Source organism: Phaenicophaeus curvirostris, chromosome 8 (genome assembly GCF_032191515.1).
Source record: "Phaenicophaeus curvirostris isolate KB17595 chromosome 8, BPBGC_Pcur_1.0, whole genome shotgun sequence".
In the NCBI taxonomy this organism is placed as follows: Eukaryota; Metazoa; Chordata; class Aves; order Cuculiformes; family Cuculidae; genus Phaenicophaeus; species Phaenicophaeus curvirostris.
In genome coordinates, this window is record NC_091399.1 from 28,972,591 (window position 1) to 28,986,674 (window position 14,084).

General features: G+C 41.0%; 1 protein-coding gene across 1 annotated transcript; it reads right to left on the reverse strand.

The window, feature by feature from the left end:
* Positions 1–1,378: 1,378 nt before the first annotated feature.
* On the reverse strand, positions 1,379–13,704 carry LOC138723235 (riboflavin-binding protein-like). Its single transcript, XM_069862164.1, has 6 exons — positions 13,591–13,704; positions 12,578–12,735; positions 11,775–11,874; positions 10,578–10,706; positions 5,571–5,682; positions 1,379–1,784 (listed from the first exon to the last, which is right to left on the reverse strand). Exons 2-6 carry the CDS (start codon positions 12,714–12,716, stop codon positions 1,485–1,487), a joined length of 780 nt encoding a protein of 259 aa, XP_069718265.1. The 5' UTR covers positions 12,717–12,735; positions 13,591–13,704; the 3' UTR covers positions 1,379–1,484.
* Positions 13,705–14,084: the final 380 nt, after the last annotated feature.

The following is a 14,084-nucleotide window of genomic DNA, read 5'->3' on the forward strand; positions in this document are numbered from 1 at the left end:
CAGGATAATTAATTCTTGAATTCTAAGCACAGCAAAGTAAAAAGCAGTTAGATTTCTGCCATGATTCAGGTGCAGTAAAGGACAGGAAAGAACGGAGTTAGTGAAATAGGACGAAAAAGATCTGTCAGAGCTTCTTGCTCTTTTCAAACAGTAGAACCAACAAACTGAGTTAGCACAAAACACAGATGTGGCAAAGTGTCGCTCTAAAAACAATTCAGTGCTGGTAGGAATTCGTCCGTTGTTAAATATACTGAGAAGCTGGTTGGAAGCAGAGCATGACCTAATGGGTCTAACATCACTGTTGCAGCTGTGTGAAACCACTCACATAAATAAACAGCCCAGTGAAGAAAGTGTGCTAGATTTTTAAGATTCTCCTGGTTTAACAGGATGTGCCAAGTCATTGTTTTAGCTGTGGGCCAGGTCCTTAAATTTTCTAAGTGGGCCAGGTCCTTAAATTTTGTAAGTTGCCCAGCTCCAGAGCAAACACTGAGATGATGCTGATTTTCACAATTTGATAACCTGACCCCCCAAGTTAAATCCTTCTCATGGTTTCCCTGGTGATACCAGTGTGAAAGGCAGTACAGAACGGCACAGGCCTGTCCCCTCTACAGCGATGTCAGAGTGAGTAAGGATGCATAACAGAAAGCAGGATTTCATTCCTCCTTGCCTGTTGTGTCCCTCTGGAACTGTGCAGATTTTGGTTTTGCTTTGACAGTAACAGCAGTGCTGGGAAACAGAATTACTCATGTGAGAAACCTGACTGGGGCCCTCCCTGACACTTCAGTTTGTCAGAGATCTTTCTGTTTGGAATCATTCAGTGATTAATTGCACTCAAAATTATGCTTCAAATTCATATCGTAGGAGACTTGATACCGCTGTTCTTTAAGGTAAAAGCCCAGTGCAGCAGACTGTGCATACCACACGCTGCCAATATATGTATCCAGGGATTTATCTAGTACATCACAATCCCTGGTTTTGCGAGTGTGTTTTTGGGATGCAACATAAATACATTTTCAGTGGTTAGTAGCCAGGCTCACTGACCTGCTTCTGCCAAGCAACATTTCTTCTTTACCTGAGCAGAGCTGAGTGCAGAGGAGCTCGTGGCAGGAGCGCCGTGTGCCTGTGCTAGTGAAGGGTTTGGGTTGAAGATTTGGGGCATTACTGGCATGGCCTCTCACAGGTCTCGAGTTCTCTCCGTTCCACCTTAAGTCAACAGGAGCTGCCTGTGCCTCTCAGTCTTTGGAAGTCAACCCCTAGATGTTACCTTCAGGCTTCTAGCTGTTCAGTTCAAGTCACAAGATTACACCTGTGCTAACCTGTCCGCGAGCTTTGTGATGCAGATACAAAAACATCAGAGAAAGGGTAATATAACCAGCTATTGATTTATTATGTTCTAGGAAGTAAGGGATAAAGCAGGCTGCCTTGATGCCCTAAGCCCAGCCTCTAGGGTGATTTCTCTTATCCTGACATACATCTACTAGCATTTATCTTGTCTGTTTCCCTTTCTCTCTCTTAAGTTTCTCAAACTTTCGGAGTTTCTTTTGGCAGGCCCACTCCTCGCTGCTGCTGCCACTGCTGGAGCCGCTGCTGGAGCTGCTGCTGGAGCTGCTGCTGGAGCTGCTGCTGGAGCTGCTGCTGGAGCTTTCCTCCGAGCTTCCAGCGAGGAGATACTTGATTGCCACCTTGTCCTTCTCGTTCATTTGTAAGCAGAGGCAGGAGGATTTGCTCACTTTAAATGAGTCCCCCCACATATTCCGGCACATGTCAGTCCCATTTGCATACATCTGTGTGTCAAATAAGAAATGCATGAATTACATTTAAAAATAACTGAGTTAAAATCAATTATCACCTTTAAAAAATAGGTAGTAGATTATAAACAAGGAGTCTACAGTGATTCGCTGTCCTGCTGTATGCCATGCTTCGTCACTTTTGAGACATCTTAAAATTTTATCCAGCCCCACCACTGGCAAAAGAGATTTGCCTGTTGTGAGAGCAAGTGATCACACAAAGTGCAAGGTGATCAACAGGCAGCCCTTTGTTTCTGCCCTGGGACTGCCAGACCAGAGCTGTGTGAGAGCCCGCACAGCTTCTAGCATGTCAGGACACTCTGGCATGTCTCAAGATCTGAGTAGTGCTGAAAGCGCCAGGCTGAGTGCTTTGAATACATTAATCTTTATATCTGCAGGCTAGAGACAGCCCAGTGGAGTCACGGCTCCGTGGGATCTCTCTGTGCCTGCTGCAACGTACATCATCACCGGGCAGGACTTCACAGACAGAGAAGGGTCATAACCGAAAAACTGCTTGAAGCAAATGGATTTTCTTCAGGCTTCCAAAGTGCTGTGTCCAGCAGTGCAACGGCCTTTCTGGCTCAAGAAACTGTAAACTGCAGTTTCTTGCATACTCTGCAAGCAAAGCTGTTCTAGTCTTGATACTACATTATCTTCTAAGGCCTCTCTGTCACAGGACCTGTACAACCACACAGCAAAGATACTTCTTGTTTGCCAAGCTCACACTGTGACAACCTTCTGTCTGCCCAGTCTGAGTTTGCCTGGAGAGTGTTAGCTTAGGAGTTACCGTGTCCAGCCACTTAACCTTGCCTGCATTTCTCCCATGTGTTTGTGGTTGAAGTTCAATCTTTTCTGTTTCTGTAAAAGAAGCTTTAGGTAATCCCAGAGACAAAGCTAAAAATGAAGTTGAGGATGGGAGTGATGCAGGAGTAGAAACCTTGAGAATTACAGAGCGGGAGTGTCAATGACTGAAACAGCAGGAGTGATAGGCTCCAGTGCTGACTGATTCACCTTGACCATGTCACCAGTATCTCTCTGAAGGAAGCTGTATTTCATTTGTAACAGTACAAATAGTCCTTGCACATGCCGCTGATTCTTTAATCCTACAGTGTTTCTCTTAGTGCTGTAGTTTCTGCATGGCGTGCTGGTTTACTGTCATCACCAGCTCATATAAAGATCTGACACTGTGAATCTCAGAGAAGGTGCCCTGCCTTTGTGGTTGGGAGATTTCTGTATGGAAGCTGCTCTGTGTGCAAAAAAAATATTACAGATTTAAGTCTACTGTGTGGAATTAGGACTGGGCATCTCTACTCCTGCACCTTCCTTTGCTCAACCTATTTTCTACAACAAGTTCTTATGAGATGTCTCTCTGTCTCCCCACATGCAAACAGTGTTGACCTATACTGTGCAGAGAGGCAGCTGAGAAGAAATAATAATCATTGCTCTTGCGTTAGAAATCTATCCTTTGTGAATAATACAGAGTCTGTTCCAAATAACCCAAAAGACTCTGTAGTCTGTAGAACAGCTTTTCCATTTGCAGTGTCTCTAGTTAGGGCTTGCTCCATGGATGCTGCAGCTGCTGGAGGATGAGTGTGGAGTTTGGCTAGAGCACTGAGTCAGAAAGGTTCCTGCATCCAGTTCCCTCTTTGTGTTCTGGAGGCCGGCAGATCTAAGCTGTTTCTTTCCCACTATTCCTGTGGTTTTAAGCAGTATTAGATATCTTCTTCTAGCTCCTATACAGTTCCTGTATTTCTACCTATTTTTAGCTAATAATTCTAGAAAGTATTAAAAGCTTTCGTGTTGGTTTTCTTAGGTCTGTATGCAAGAGGATGGCTCAAGAGAAATCCTCTTCTTGCATCCCACTGCTTCTGTAACCTGTATTCATGCTCTTCTACTGGCTAAATTGGTAATACTAACTATGCTTAAAGATCAAAGCACAGTCAGAACACTGCCACAAACAAACAGTGCATACAGCCCACTTTCCAAACGTCCCTTAATTACCGCAAAGGATTCTGATTCTTCAGCTTCTTGGGAAATGTTCTAGTCTGGGCATTAACATTGCTTGGGGAGCGCTCCACGGGGAGAACAATGACAAAATGTGCCTCATTTCAGCCAGGCTAAAGCTGGCTGTGGTCCACTGTGCATTCTTAATATTCAGCATTTGCTCCATATTCAGCGTTTGTTCCAAATAGTCCTTATGACCTTACAGCCACTTGCACATGGCAGACGTAGAGCTACTAATCGCTCCTCCATATGAGTCCAAACCAAGCAAGTCTGATGTTTGTATATCATATACTTTTCCTATGGGAAAAGTGTTTATTTCAATTTCTCTGAAGAAACTTCATTTTTTTTTTTTTCGCCACACAAGCCTATTTTTGGTGAAAAACATGGGCAGTTTAGGGTGTGGTTCCACTTAGTTTAGGAATGGCTGTGCCTGACTTCAAGTGATAAGACCTCTGGATTTGCTGCATATTTTTCCCTGCAGATGGTATATTTTCTTTAAGAAATAAGTACAAGGGAATTCGAGGTTAAAAACTCCTATCTCTGAATCAGGGACAGTTTGAACAGGGACTGGAGATTATTTACGGAGATTATCATTTCATTTTTCACTTCATCTGGAACTACTGATGATTTAGCACATCTGGGAAACTAAGCTCTCAGTTTCCGCAGCCCATTTGTTTCTTGGCCACCGGCCTGAGCCTGCTGATTAGTGTCACTTTTGCAAGGCAGGCAGCAATCCTGCACTAACTGGACTATGACTTCCACTTATATCAGTTGCTGAACAGACTTCTGGAAGTACAGGCACTTGAACTGAATTCAAAACGATGAATCTGGGATCTCTGCAAGCCTTACTACCAGTCCCTAAGCACTACATTTAAATTTTGTTTATTTCTGCAAATTGGACCATTTGGACAGTTTTCATAGACTCAGTGAAGTGCATCTGTTAAATATATCCAAATAACTGTAGCAGTTTTGGGCTGTATCATATTGCCCTGATGCTAAACTTATTTGAGTGACTAGAAAAAGTCCTACTTGGCTCTTGAAAGGTCTGTGAATCAGGTAGAAGGCAATCCTGCTTCTATAGCCTTGCCACTTTACTCACTTTACACACTTTTGTTCATAAAATTAGTTACCCCAACCGTTAAACCTTCCCAGAAAGATGGGATGAGCTCTCAGAAAGCTTGTTGGTGCTGCTCTCTAACCATTGGAGTTACACAGAACAAAGTGAGCCATTGGCAGACACAATGAAGAACACACATCAGAGATATCATAGGTCTACAGAGAGCAAAAGGGAGAGTTGGGGATTTGGAAGATGGAGGACTTGAACATAACAAGGTAAAATAGAGAAAAGGACAAAGATGCCCAATAGGCAAGAAAACTTGAAAAATTCCTTAGCGGTATGGGAACTTAGGTCCCAATTTAAAGAGAGAGAGATGTTTAAAGTCCCACATTATGTAACAAACCTTATAAAATGCATCTCTATGCCTCTGCTATATGCCCAAAGTTCATTTATCTTTTACCTTCTAAATCCCAATGTGGCTAAAATATCAGTGCTGCTTGAACTTTTGTTTCACAAGTGGTATGGATAGGGATTATATAAAAGCATATTTACTTAGAGTAGGCAATCTACATAAATATAAATGTTTTAAAATTTATATAATTGAAAGGTCTGATGTAGGCATGGCATAAGTCGCCTGTTGCATTTTACACCCACATGTTCAGGAAAAAAAACAAGAACCCCTAATGCCATTTTTTCTGCTCCAGTTGTTCAGGTTTTCTTACCTTACTGTATGGAATACATTTATCCTTACAGTGGTTTTCTCCACTTTCATCCCATTCCCAGTCCGTCAGCCAGTTACGAACACAGATGGAATCATCTTTGCAGGCTTCATACCTTCATGGAGATTATCATGGTAGATATGGTTATTTCTCTCAGTTTTTTTTCCAGTGGACTCAGATTCAACTCAAAGCATCTACGTGTGCTGTGCTGGTAACGTGGCATGGTTGCACAGCGCAGCTTAGCAACAGATTTTCATGAAATGCGCACATTATCTTAGCTTGACGTGTACATAAACTCTGAGCTGGCCAGGAAGACTTAAATCCCCATGAAAACTAAACAGTTCACCCACTGCATTTTATATTTACAGGCTTTGGTAAAGGGCTCATGTTCTGAGGAGCAACACTGATTCATACGATGTTTTCTGCTTGGTTAGTTTTGTTGATGTTACTGAGTGGAGAAAATCCTGCGTGGGAGGGAGTTTCAGGGATGCTCATGTTCAATATTGTGACAGAGCACAGGTACACAGTGAGCGAACTGTCATTTGAGGGAGATGTGAGGAAAGTTTCTATTTATGAACTAACATGGGAAAAGAAGAATGATATTTCCTGAGGGGGGAATGTGCACTAAAATAAGGAAAATCCACAAAGAACAAAATCATGTAAGTAATAGGCTGTCAGCCTCAGAATGAAGTTTACAGAGAAGTTAAACTTGAAGGGAAGGAGGAAAGAGAACAGTCTTGTGGAGTATAGGGTCCAAAATCTTAAATTTTGAGTTATTTTTAACTTGTAAGGGTTAATGTAAAAAGAAAAGCCTAGAAATGGCCTGAACCAAGTATGGTCTGCAACTGGCTGCTCTGTGTGAGGAGAGATCTCATGCCTAACCATTATCCTACATAATTTCCTTCATTCCATTTCATTTTATGTTCTACTTTTTGGCTCTTACCTTTCTTAAGAATCACTTTCTGCACATCAGTTAACATCTACTTAAATTTAGTCTCAATGGCTTTAGGTGGACGATTCACACCAGTGTCTGAGAGTCCTCAAACCACAGGTGCAGCCTTCAAAAAGTTAGTGTAGTTCAGCATGATATTTATAATTAATACCTTTGGATATATTTTCTGTTTGTATTTTTTAATCTTCAGGGTCATGTTCCCAAGCTACTTTGGTAACATGAGAGCTGCAGACGTACTTTTTAAAATGAAATATGATGTTGGCATGTGGTCACGGACGCCCCAGAACTAGACATTGCAGGACATTTGCACATGCAGAGAGGTACGAGCACGCACATCTGCAGAACCTTCACATAGGTTTTCTGGGCTTTTTGGAGGGAGAAAGAGCAGTAACAGATGGAGAGTAATCAGGGCTTGAACTAAACAGGTCTGCGGCAGGAGAAACATGTTCTTAAATGTGTTCATCCACAGATCTGCTGTCAAATGTCGGGGGTCTGCTGGAAATACAGGCTGCAACTTGATAAATTAATATAATGTGAGATGAATAGGCCGATCCTACCATTTTGTACCATGACTGGATTTGGGACTAGGGACCATGAGAATAATCAGTTGTTTGTTAGCTGCTGCGGGTGCCCTGAGAAAGACACACAGAGGTAACTCCTTGGTGACAGCTGTTTCTCTAATGCCTGCTTGAGGGCATGCCAGCTGGGAGCATCAATGCAAACTTCTTGTTAATCGCCATCTCTGAACTATCCAAATACCAGCATTAGATTTAACCATTAGCCTTTGGTTCTTCAGGCCATGTCGGCATGTGCTTTACTTGATGCATGCACTTATATTAATTGCTTTCTAGCAAAGTTGACCCCTACCTATTGTGAGCTGCCTAGCACTAGCGCTTCCCCTTGAAGCAGTTGTGCCCTTCCTACAGTTGTCTTTTTTTCAGTTTCCTTTTTTATTTGGCTAAGTATTTTCCAGCCTGATGGGTTCCCAGACCAGGGCTGCTTCAAGCCCTGTCAGACAGTACCACTGGCACGTAGGTGGGGACAGGGCAGGGGAAAGAATGAGCAGCCCTTAGGGCTTCGCAGAGGGCAGAACTTATTTTGAAATTAGTGTTACCTTCAGTTATACTTTTCAAATTATGAATATGTATTTTAGAGTTTTAGTGAACTGGGGCATTCACGCCATGCATCTGGTTTCCTCTAGAAGTTGAATTAAATATTTTTATTGAAGTATTTATATTCGCTATTATCTATTGAACTGTCAAATGAAATGTCTCCTAATTGCAGTTATTGCCTGACACTGTGGTTTGTTATATAAGGAGGTGGAAAGGTGTAACTCTATTGTTAGAAGTTTTTCTTTATCCCAATGGAATTAATTATGAAGCTAAAAATCATGACTTATGAAAAATCTGATTTCTGCTGTCCAGAAACTCACAGGTGGTTTCTTAAAACATTAATTAGAATGTGTGAGAAACATAAACATAAATGCTTTAAAGATCCTCCCTGAGCATACTAGGTTCCTATGCACGATGGACTATATTTTTATTTTAAAGCTTCCCCCCTACCTTTTTATAATTAGCTATATGCCTTTTAAAGGGCACAGAGCCCTCTCATAGGTGGATCAGAAAATAGCTTGTACACTGGGCTTTTTCAAAGGCAATCATTTTAGGACTAGTAGCAGCGAGGAATCCTAAGACAATAGGAAGAAAAGGAAGGCCCCAAGCTAGTCAGATGAATTTCTTTTAAATGAAGTCACTGCTCATTCAGAATCCTCTGCACATTTCTAGCCACAAAGACATACAGTCTGCAGCAGGCACACTCACAGCCTGTAGAGAAAGTAGGTCACATCACTAGCAGCACTAAAGCACGCTAAGGGGATTCCAGTGAATAGAACATGCAAAAATGTTATTTTAAATCACCAAGAAGAGTGGGAATTCTGTCTAAGCTCTTTCCTAGCCTCAGGTCTCAAGCAGGGTGAGGGAATGGCTTTGACAGTGGCATTAGGCAGGCGCACAGACTAGGATGCACGCTAATGGGTCATCATTACATTTTTGATTCAGGCCAGGCATCTATGACGCCAACAGAGGCAATAGATCATTGTTGAGTATTTGTTTAGAGTGGAGCCTACTCTCTGCCAGGAGACTTGATACTGGAAAAGGGTCAGTTTTTCCTGTGCAGCAGCTCTTAATCACACCCCCACACTTTCCAGCAAGGAAAGTTAAAAATGCTGTTTGCCCATGGGTCCTGGTCGGACACAGTGGACACTGAAGGTTTTGCTATGTAATATTGACCCACCAGATATGCGTTGTGTATCTGGTATATACAAAGGCTGCTTAAACCAGTTCATAGATCCAAATAAAACTTAGAGGGTCTGTTTTCTTTCATCTTTATGCTTTCACTGGATATAGCAATTTGGTGATGCCTTTGTGTGCTACTTATTTCATGATACATTTGGTTTAGATATTGGTATTCTATCACTTTTTGCTTTCAGATTTTCAGAATACTTGATTCTGGGCTTTGAGATTCTGAGCACTGAGGCAAATTCAAGGTCTCAGTCTTTATCTTCAAGTAGTTCAATAACCTGGATTCAGTTTAAGAGATTGCCAAAACTGTAGTTAGGAAGACTGCACAGGATAAATCAGTTCCTGAGGCCCGTGATGTTTCCTAACGCAGAAATGAAATTCATCACCAAAGGAAACTCTAGGGAAGCTAAGCTTCTTGTTTCCTTCTCTGGCACAAAGCAATGAAAACGTATTTAGAGACAAACCCTACCCAAATACTGCACTGCATACATGACTTTGCCCTTGGAGAGAAGATGAGGGTGAAAATGGATCCATGTGTCAATGATATCCAAGTTGCACAACCATTAGGGAACGCACTGTGAAGAGCAGTGCAGGGGAGCCTGACCATGCGCTACCGTGTGTTCTGTATTTTCTGTGCTTCCAAGTTAAGCTCATTTATAATGTTTTTAGAAGTATTAAAACAGTTTTCTGTGATTTTCAGAGCAGCCTAGAGGATTCAAACATTCACAGTTCACTACTATCAAGGGTTGCTAGCAGTTACAATCCTCTAGTATGAACACAGCCTGTGCTGTTTGTGCTACGCTTCACACCAGTTTAACCATCCAGACAAGTTACTGTAGGTACTAGACACAAGGTTAATACACTACTGAGATTTATATGACATTATTTAAGATCCAACATTTCATAAGAGGGAGGGAGAGAGAGATACTGGATATGGACGACTGAAAAATTCTCAGTACCCCACCTGGATACAATGCTCCTACCTAAGACCAGGGACAGATGGGTGCAGGCTTGTCCTACATGTCTTGCATTCAAAAAATAATGTGATTCCTTGATGCTATATTTTGGGAAACAAAATTAAATGCTTGCTCATTGCTATTAATATTTTTAGCCTTACTGCTGCAAGTTTCTCTGAGACTCAGACTCTTAGAAGTGGTTTTAGAGGGATGATGGAAGGGAAGAGAAAAGGCCAAGTGTGGAAGAATTAAGGAATTAAGCTAATGCATTACATTAATTAATTGAAAACATACAGGATGTGGCTGCTTTTGTGATTTCATAGTGCATTTTATACATATAAAAGAAATGTATCATATCCCATCATGCTCAAGTATTTAGATTTAAAATGCTGTATGCATAAATACTCACAGGAATGGACTTTTCAGAGGAGGGGACAGGCCTTCACTGCTGCTAGAGCCTGTCAATGTGGTGAGAGCTCCCCTGCCACGTCAGGCAGCTCTGATGCCACCACACCGCTTCCTTGGGAGAACAGGGCGGTGCTGTCCCTGAGTCACTAAACTCTGGCAGTTTAGTGACTCCATCCTGCATTCAGCCTGTGTCTATTATTTTGGCAGTGGTAGCAAAGCAAAAAGTAGAGAAGCAAACAAGAAATGAGCAGGAAAAATAGGAGAAAAGCCATCAAGGTGGTACAACCCCATCAAATCGTGCTGCTGTGCTTCATCCACCCATCCTTCTTGACACCTGAGTAGCACAGTCATGTAAAAGCTGAATGAAAATACTTGGGTAAAAAGCTGAACCTACCAGTCATCACAAAAGCTCTGGCACAATGGAACAGAGCGAATAGCTGCAGTGTGGTTGGGATGGATCCAGCGAGCAGCATGTGGAGAACACCGGTAAAAGCACTCAATTTTCTTCATGAAATCTTCACAGCTGTGATGGGTGAGAAAAGCCACAAATAAGCCTGTTTCTTAGCATCAAGGCTATAGGCTCAGTTTTCTAGGCCTGCTTTGATGTGGATGCAGTACTACTGAGTAGGAGAAAAACATAGAAAAGAATCTTTTCGCCTTGTTAATGTCTAAGTTCCAAACTCATTCCTTTGGCATTGTGTACTGACTCTGACTGTGCAATTACCACAACCAGCTAAAGAGTGCACAAATGTTTCCATGCATATTTCAGCCCTATTTGCCAAAGCTTTCCGTAAACTTTTGAGGCCTTCAGTTTTCCTGGTGAGAACGATTCCACACAACAAGAAAATGTAGTTTTAAACTATAGGACAAAACTTCTGTACTGCAGACTCATGGTTTTCGGGTTTCACTAGTCTAGATTTTCCCACAGCCCAGCTGAAGTTACTTAAAAATGCGTAGTACTGCTGCTGCTCTTTGGGGAGTGGCAGGCAATAGCTGTTACTTTTACACATCTGGTTTTGCTTAATTGTTTTGTACTTTCATTCTTTTATTTCTATAACTTGCCATGTTTCACAGCTCTAACATCTAACAGGGTACTAAAAATCTTAGTTATTAAGAGATTCTTCATGGTTACAAATCCCACAGGACTACAAGAATTTTTATTCTAAGTATTCATTTAGTTGATCTGCTTTCTAAACAAAGGAAGATGCTTGGTCTGTATTGACTCGGGGTCACACTCCCTGGTGTGTGGTGGCTGCTTTGAAGAGCCCCAGCAGTGCCAGTAGTTGTTAATGACTGCTTTGCATTACTTTATCTGGTTCTATATGGAAAATAAACTTAAAAACACAGAAGTCTTGATAAAATGGCATAAATCCTTCTGCACAGACAGTATGTACTTAGGAATTCATGGGCTTTTGTGAGAGGAGAAGTTGCCCAGGTATAAAGATGATGGGAACTAGTCTGGGTAGCATCATCTCTAGGACCACCTAGGGACTGTCCCTCAGCAACTCCCTGGGGCGTTACCATTGCCTGTGTGGCTGCTACAGCACAGAGCTATTCAAGCAGGGCACAGACAACATCAAAGCTGACTTACGATTCACTGAGCTGCCCACATCTGTTCCAGTAGCTGTTCTTTACTTTAATTACTGGGGAATGAGCCAATTGCTCTGTGAAGTCAGCGTTGCAACAGGAAGCTGTTAGGAATGAAACAGATCTTTCAATAAGGGTTTTCTTTAATACTGTGTTTGGAAGATTAGAAATGTAAGATAAATTAGTTTTGGTCCATAACATGATAAAGCCTCTAAGTACTAAGTAGAAAATGCTAACATTTTTGGTTTTGGAAATGGCAGTGTAAACGTTAAGTGAGATGGACTGGCATCAGCAGTGCTTTCTCAAGGTGTTCCCAGAGACCCCAAAGAACTTCACTAGTGTTCTGCCAGATGTGATATCCTGAGGGATACTAACTTTGAAAGCTACCAAATATAAAAAAAAAAGAATTGAAGGAATGTTAGAAATACCGTATGCCGCTTGCTATAGGATTTTGATTTAAACCTTTCCCAATTCATGCCTGCTACAGTTAATTAATTGTTATACTTAATCACAATAAGCCAAATTAATCTTTGCTGTAAACTCTTTTAAGCAGATGGAGCTATAAGAAACTAAAGTGCATGAGAATTTTTTCAAGACAATAAATGAAGCCAATGAGAGTTTTGCAGCTGACTTTTTTAAGAACCAGAGTCTTGCTCTTGATCTTCATGCAGCAAAATGCCAATGAGGGAAATGTAATTTATAGTGTATCTTATATATTTCTGAGAAATTAATGGAACTGCCATAACAATTAATGTGTACAAAGTAGTACTTCTAGGCTATATTCAGCAAAAATTAAACTGCTCTTACATTGAGAGTACAGGGTGCATGCACGCAGTTCTGGCTCAGGACTTGGCTTCGGTTTGTGGGTGTCCTCTTCCAGACATCCATATTTTTTGCCGGCAGATGACGTTATGACAGCAAGGAGGGTGACAGCAAACTTCAGCATTGCTGTCCAGTCCTTTTTCCTGTATGGAGAGAAGTCCTTATTTGTAATCTTTAATTTTAGGAGAGGCCATCACATTCAAAGGAAGGACTGCTTTAGAAAAGCCACATGGATAAGCAAATAAGATTTGGTCAGCAGAGATGCATGAATAAAAATTAAGACATACATTCGCCCTTTCTCTTTGCTTTATCTGAACACTTATACTTCTGCTACATGTTTTTGAGGTTTGGTGGTGAGTGATAAAAGCCACTAATAGTTCAGGCTATTTATGAAAATGTTGTAATTTTCAGTATTTAAGAAAATGACTAAATTTCTTCCACTGAGTTGAATTTAGCTTTGAACGCTTCCAAGAGACTTGCTTCTGCTTCACTGGGTTTTAGGAAATGATTGATTAGTTCTGCAACCTGCAGAGTTGTTCTGCACACTTGGAAACTGCATATTCAATAAAGCTGCAAGTGAGCTAATAGTGGTCTGAGCTGCATAAATTACATTGATAACTTGCCTTTATTGAGGCTATGCTAGTTTATACTTAAGATTATCTGATCCATTATTTTCTGCCTCTTTTGTAGAGTTCAGCCAAATATGAAATATAAAAATATTTTGTCTGTAAGACTATAAAATTTCTTTAAACACAGACTACATATTAGTGAGCCATATAGATAAATCTAGAACCTGTTTCATAAATGAACGCATAATTCTTTATACATGTTCTTAATTTGACCCCTCATTCTTTAGTTGAAAATTCCTGTTATCTTTTTGGAATAATTTTGCCTGCGTAAGGACTCCAAGTCCTCTATGTACCTAGACTTTTCAGATATAAAAGAAACATATTACAGGAGAATAAAACTGTCTCTGCAGTTTCTCAGTAGTTTCTCACCTCTTTCGCTCTCCTTCTGGGTGATACTTCTCCCTGGAACAGGAATACAGTAAATTGCTTTACTCGTTTCCCACTTTATATACACACCATCTGGCATCACTGCTCCAGAATTTGTTTGCCTTGGAAGAGTTCCTTGACCTTTTGGAATGCTGACATAGATTTATCTCAAAAGCAGATGCAGTGACCAGCACATAATGCCCTTTTATTGCTTGCAAACGTCAACATGATAAAGAGGAAAGTACAAACATAGGTTAGACTTAGAAGAACAACAGCTCTTCTCTATACCAAGTACAACTAACCACTTGCATAATTTCTAAATGTTTTCTTTTGTTATTATTAGATTAATTCCCACAACAGTTTCATGGGGCTTTTGTCACAGATTAGGACTTCACTGAACTAGAGACATTAAAAACAAGGCTTCATATTCCAGTCTGACTGGCTTAATTTTGACTATAGATATGATGGCTTCCTTGGCTTACACAATAATTTTGCTG

Coding starts and splice junctions, on each gene's coding strand:
- LOC138723235 (XM_069862164.1), bottom strand. CDS start 12,716: ATGCTGAAGTTTGCTGTCACCCTCCTTGCTGTCATAACGTCATCTGCC. Junction 5,683..10,577: donor CAGAGCTTTTGTGATGACTG/GTAGGTTCAGCT, acceptor ATCTCCATGAAG/GTATGAAGCCTGCAAAGATG. Junction 1,785..5,570: donor AATGTATTCCATACAGTAAG/GTAAGAAAACCT, acceptor TTTGACACACAG/ATGTATGCAAATGGGACTGA.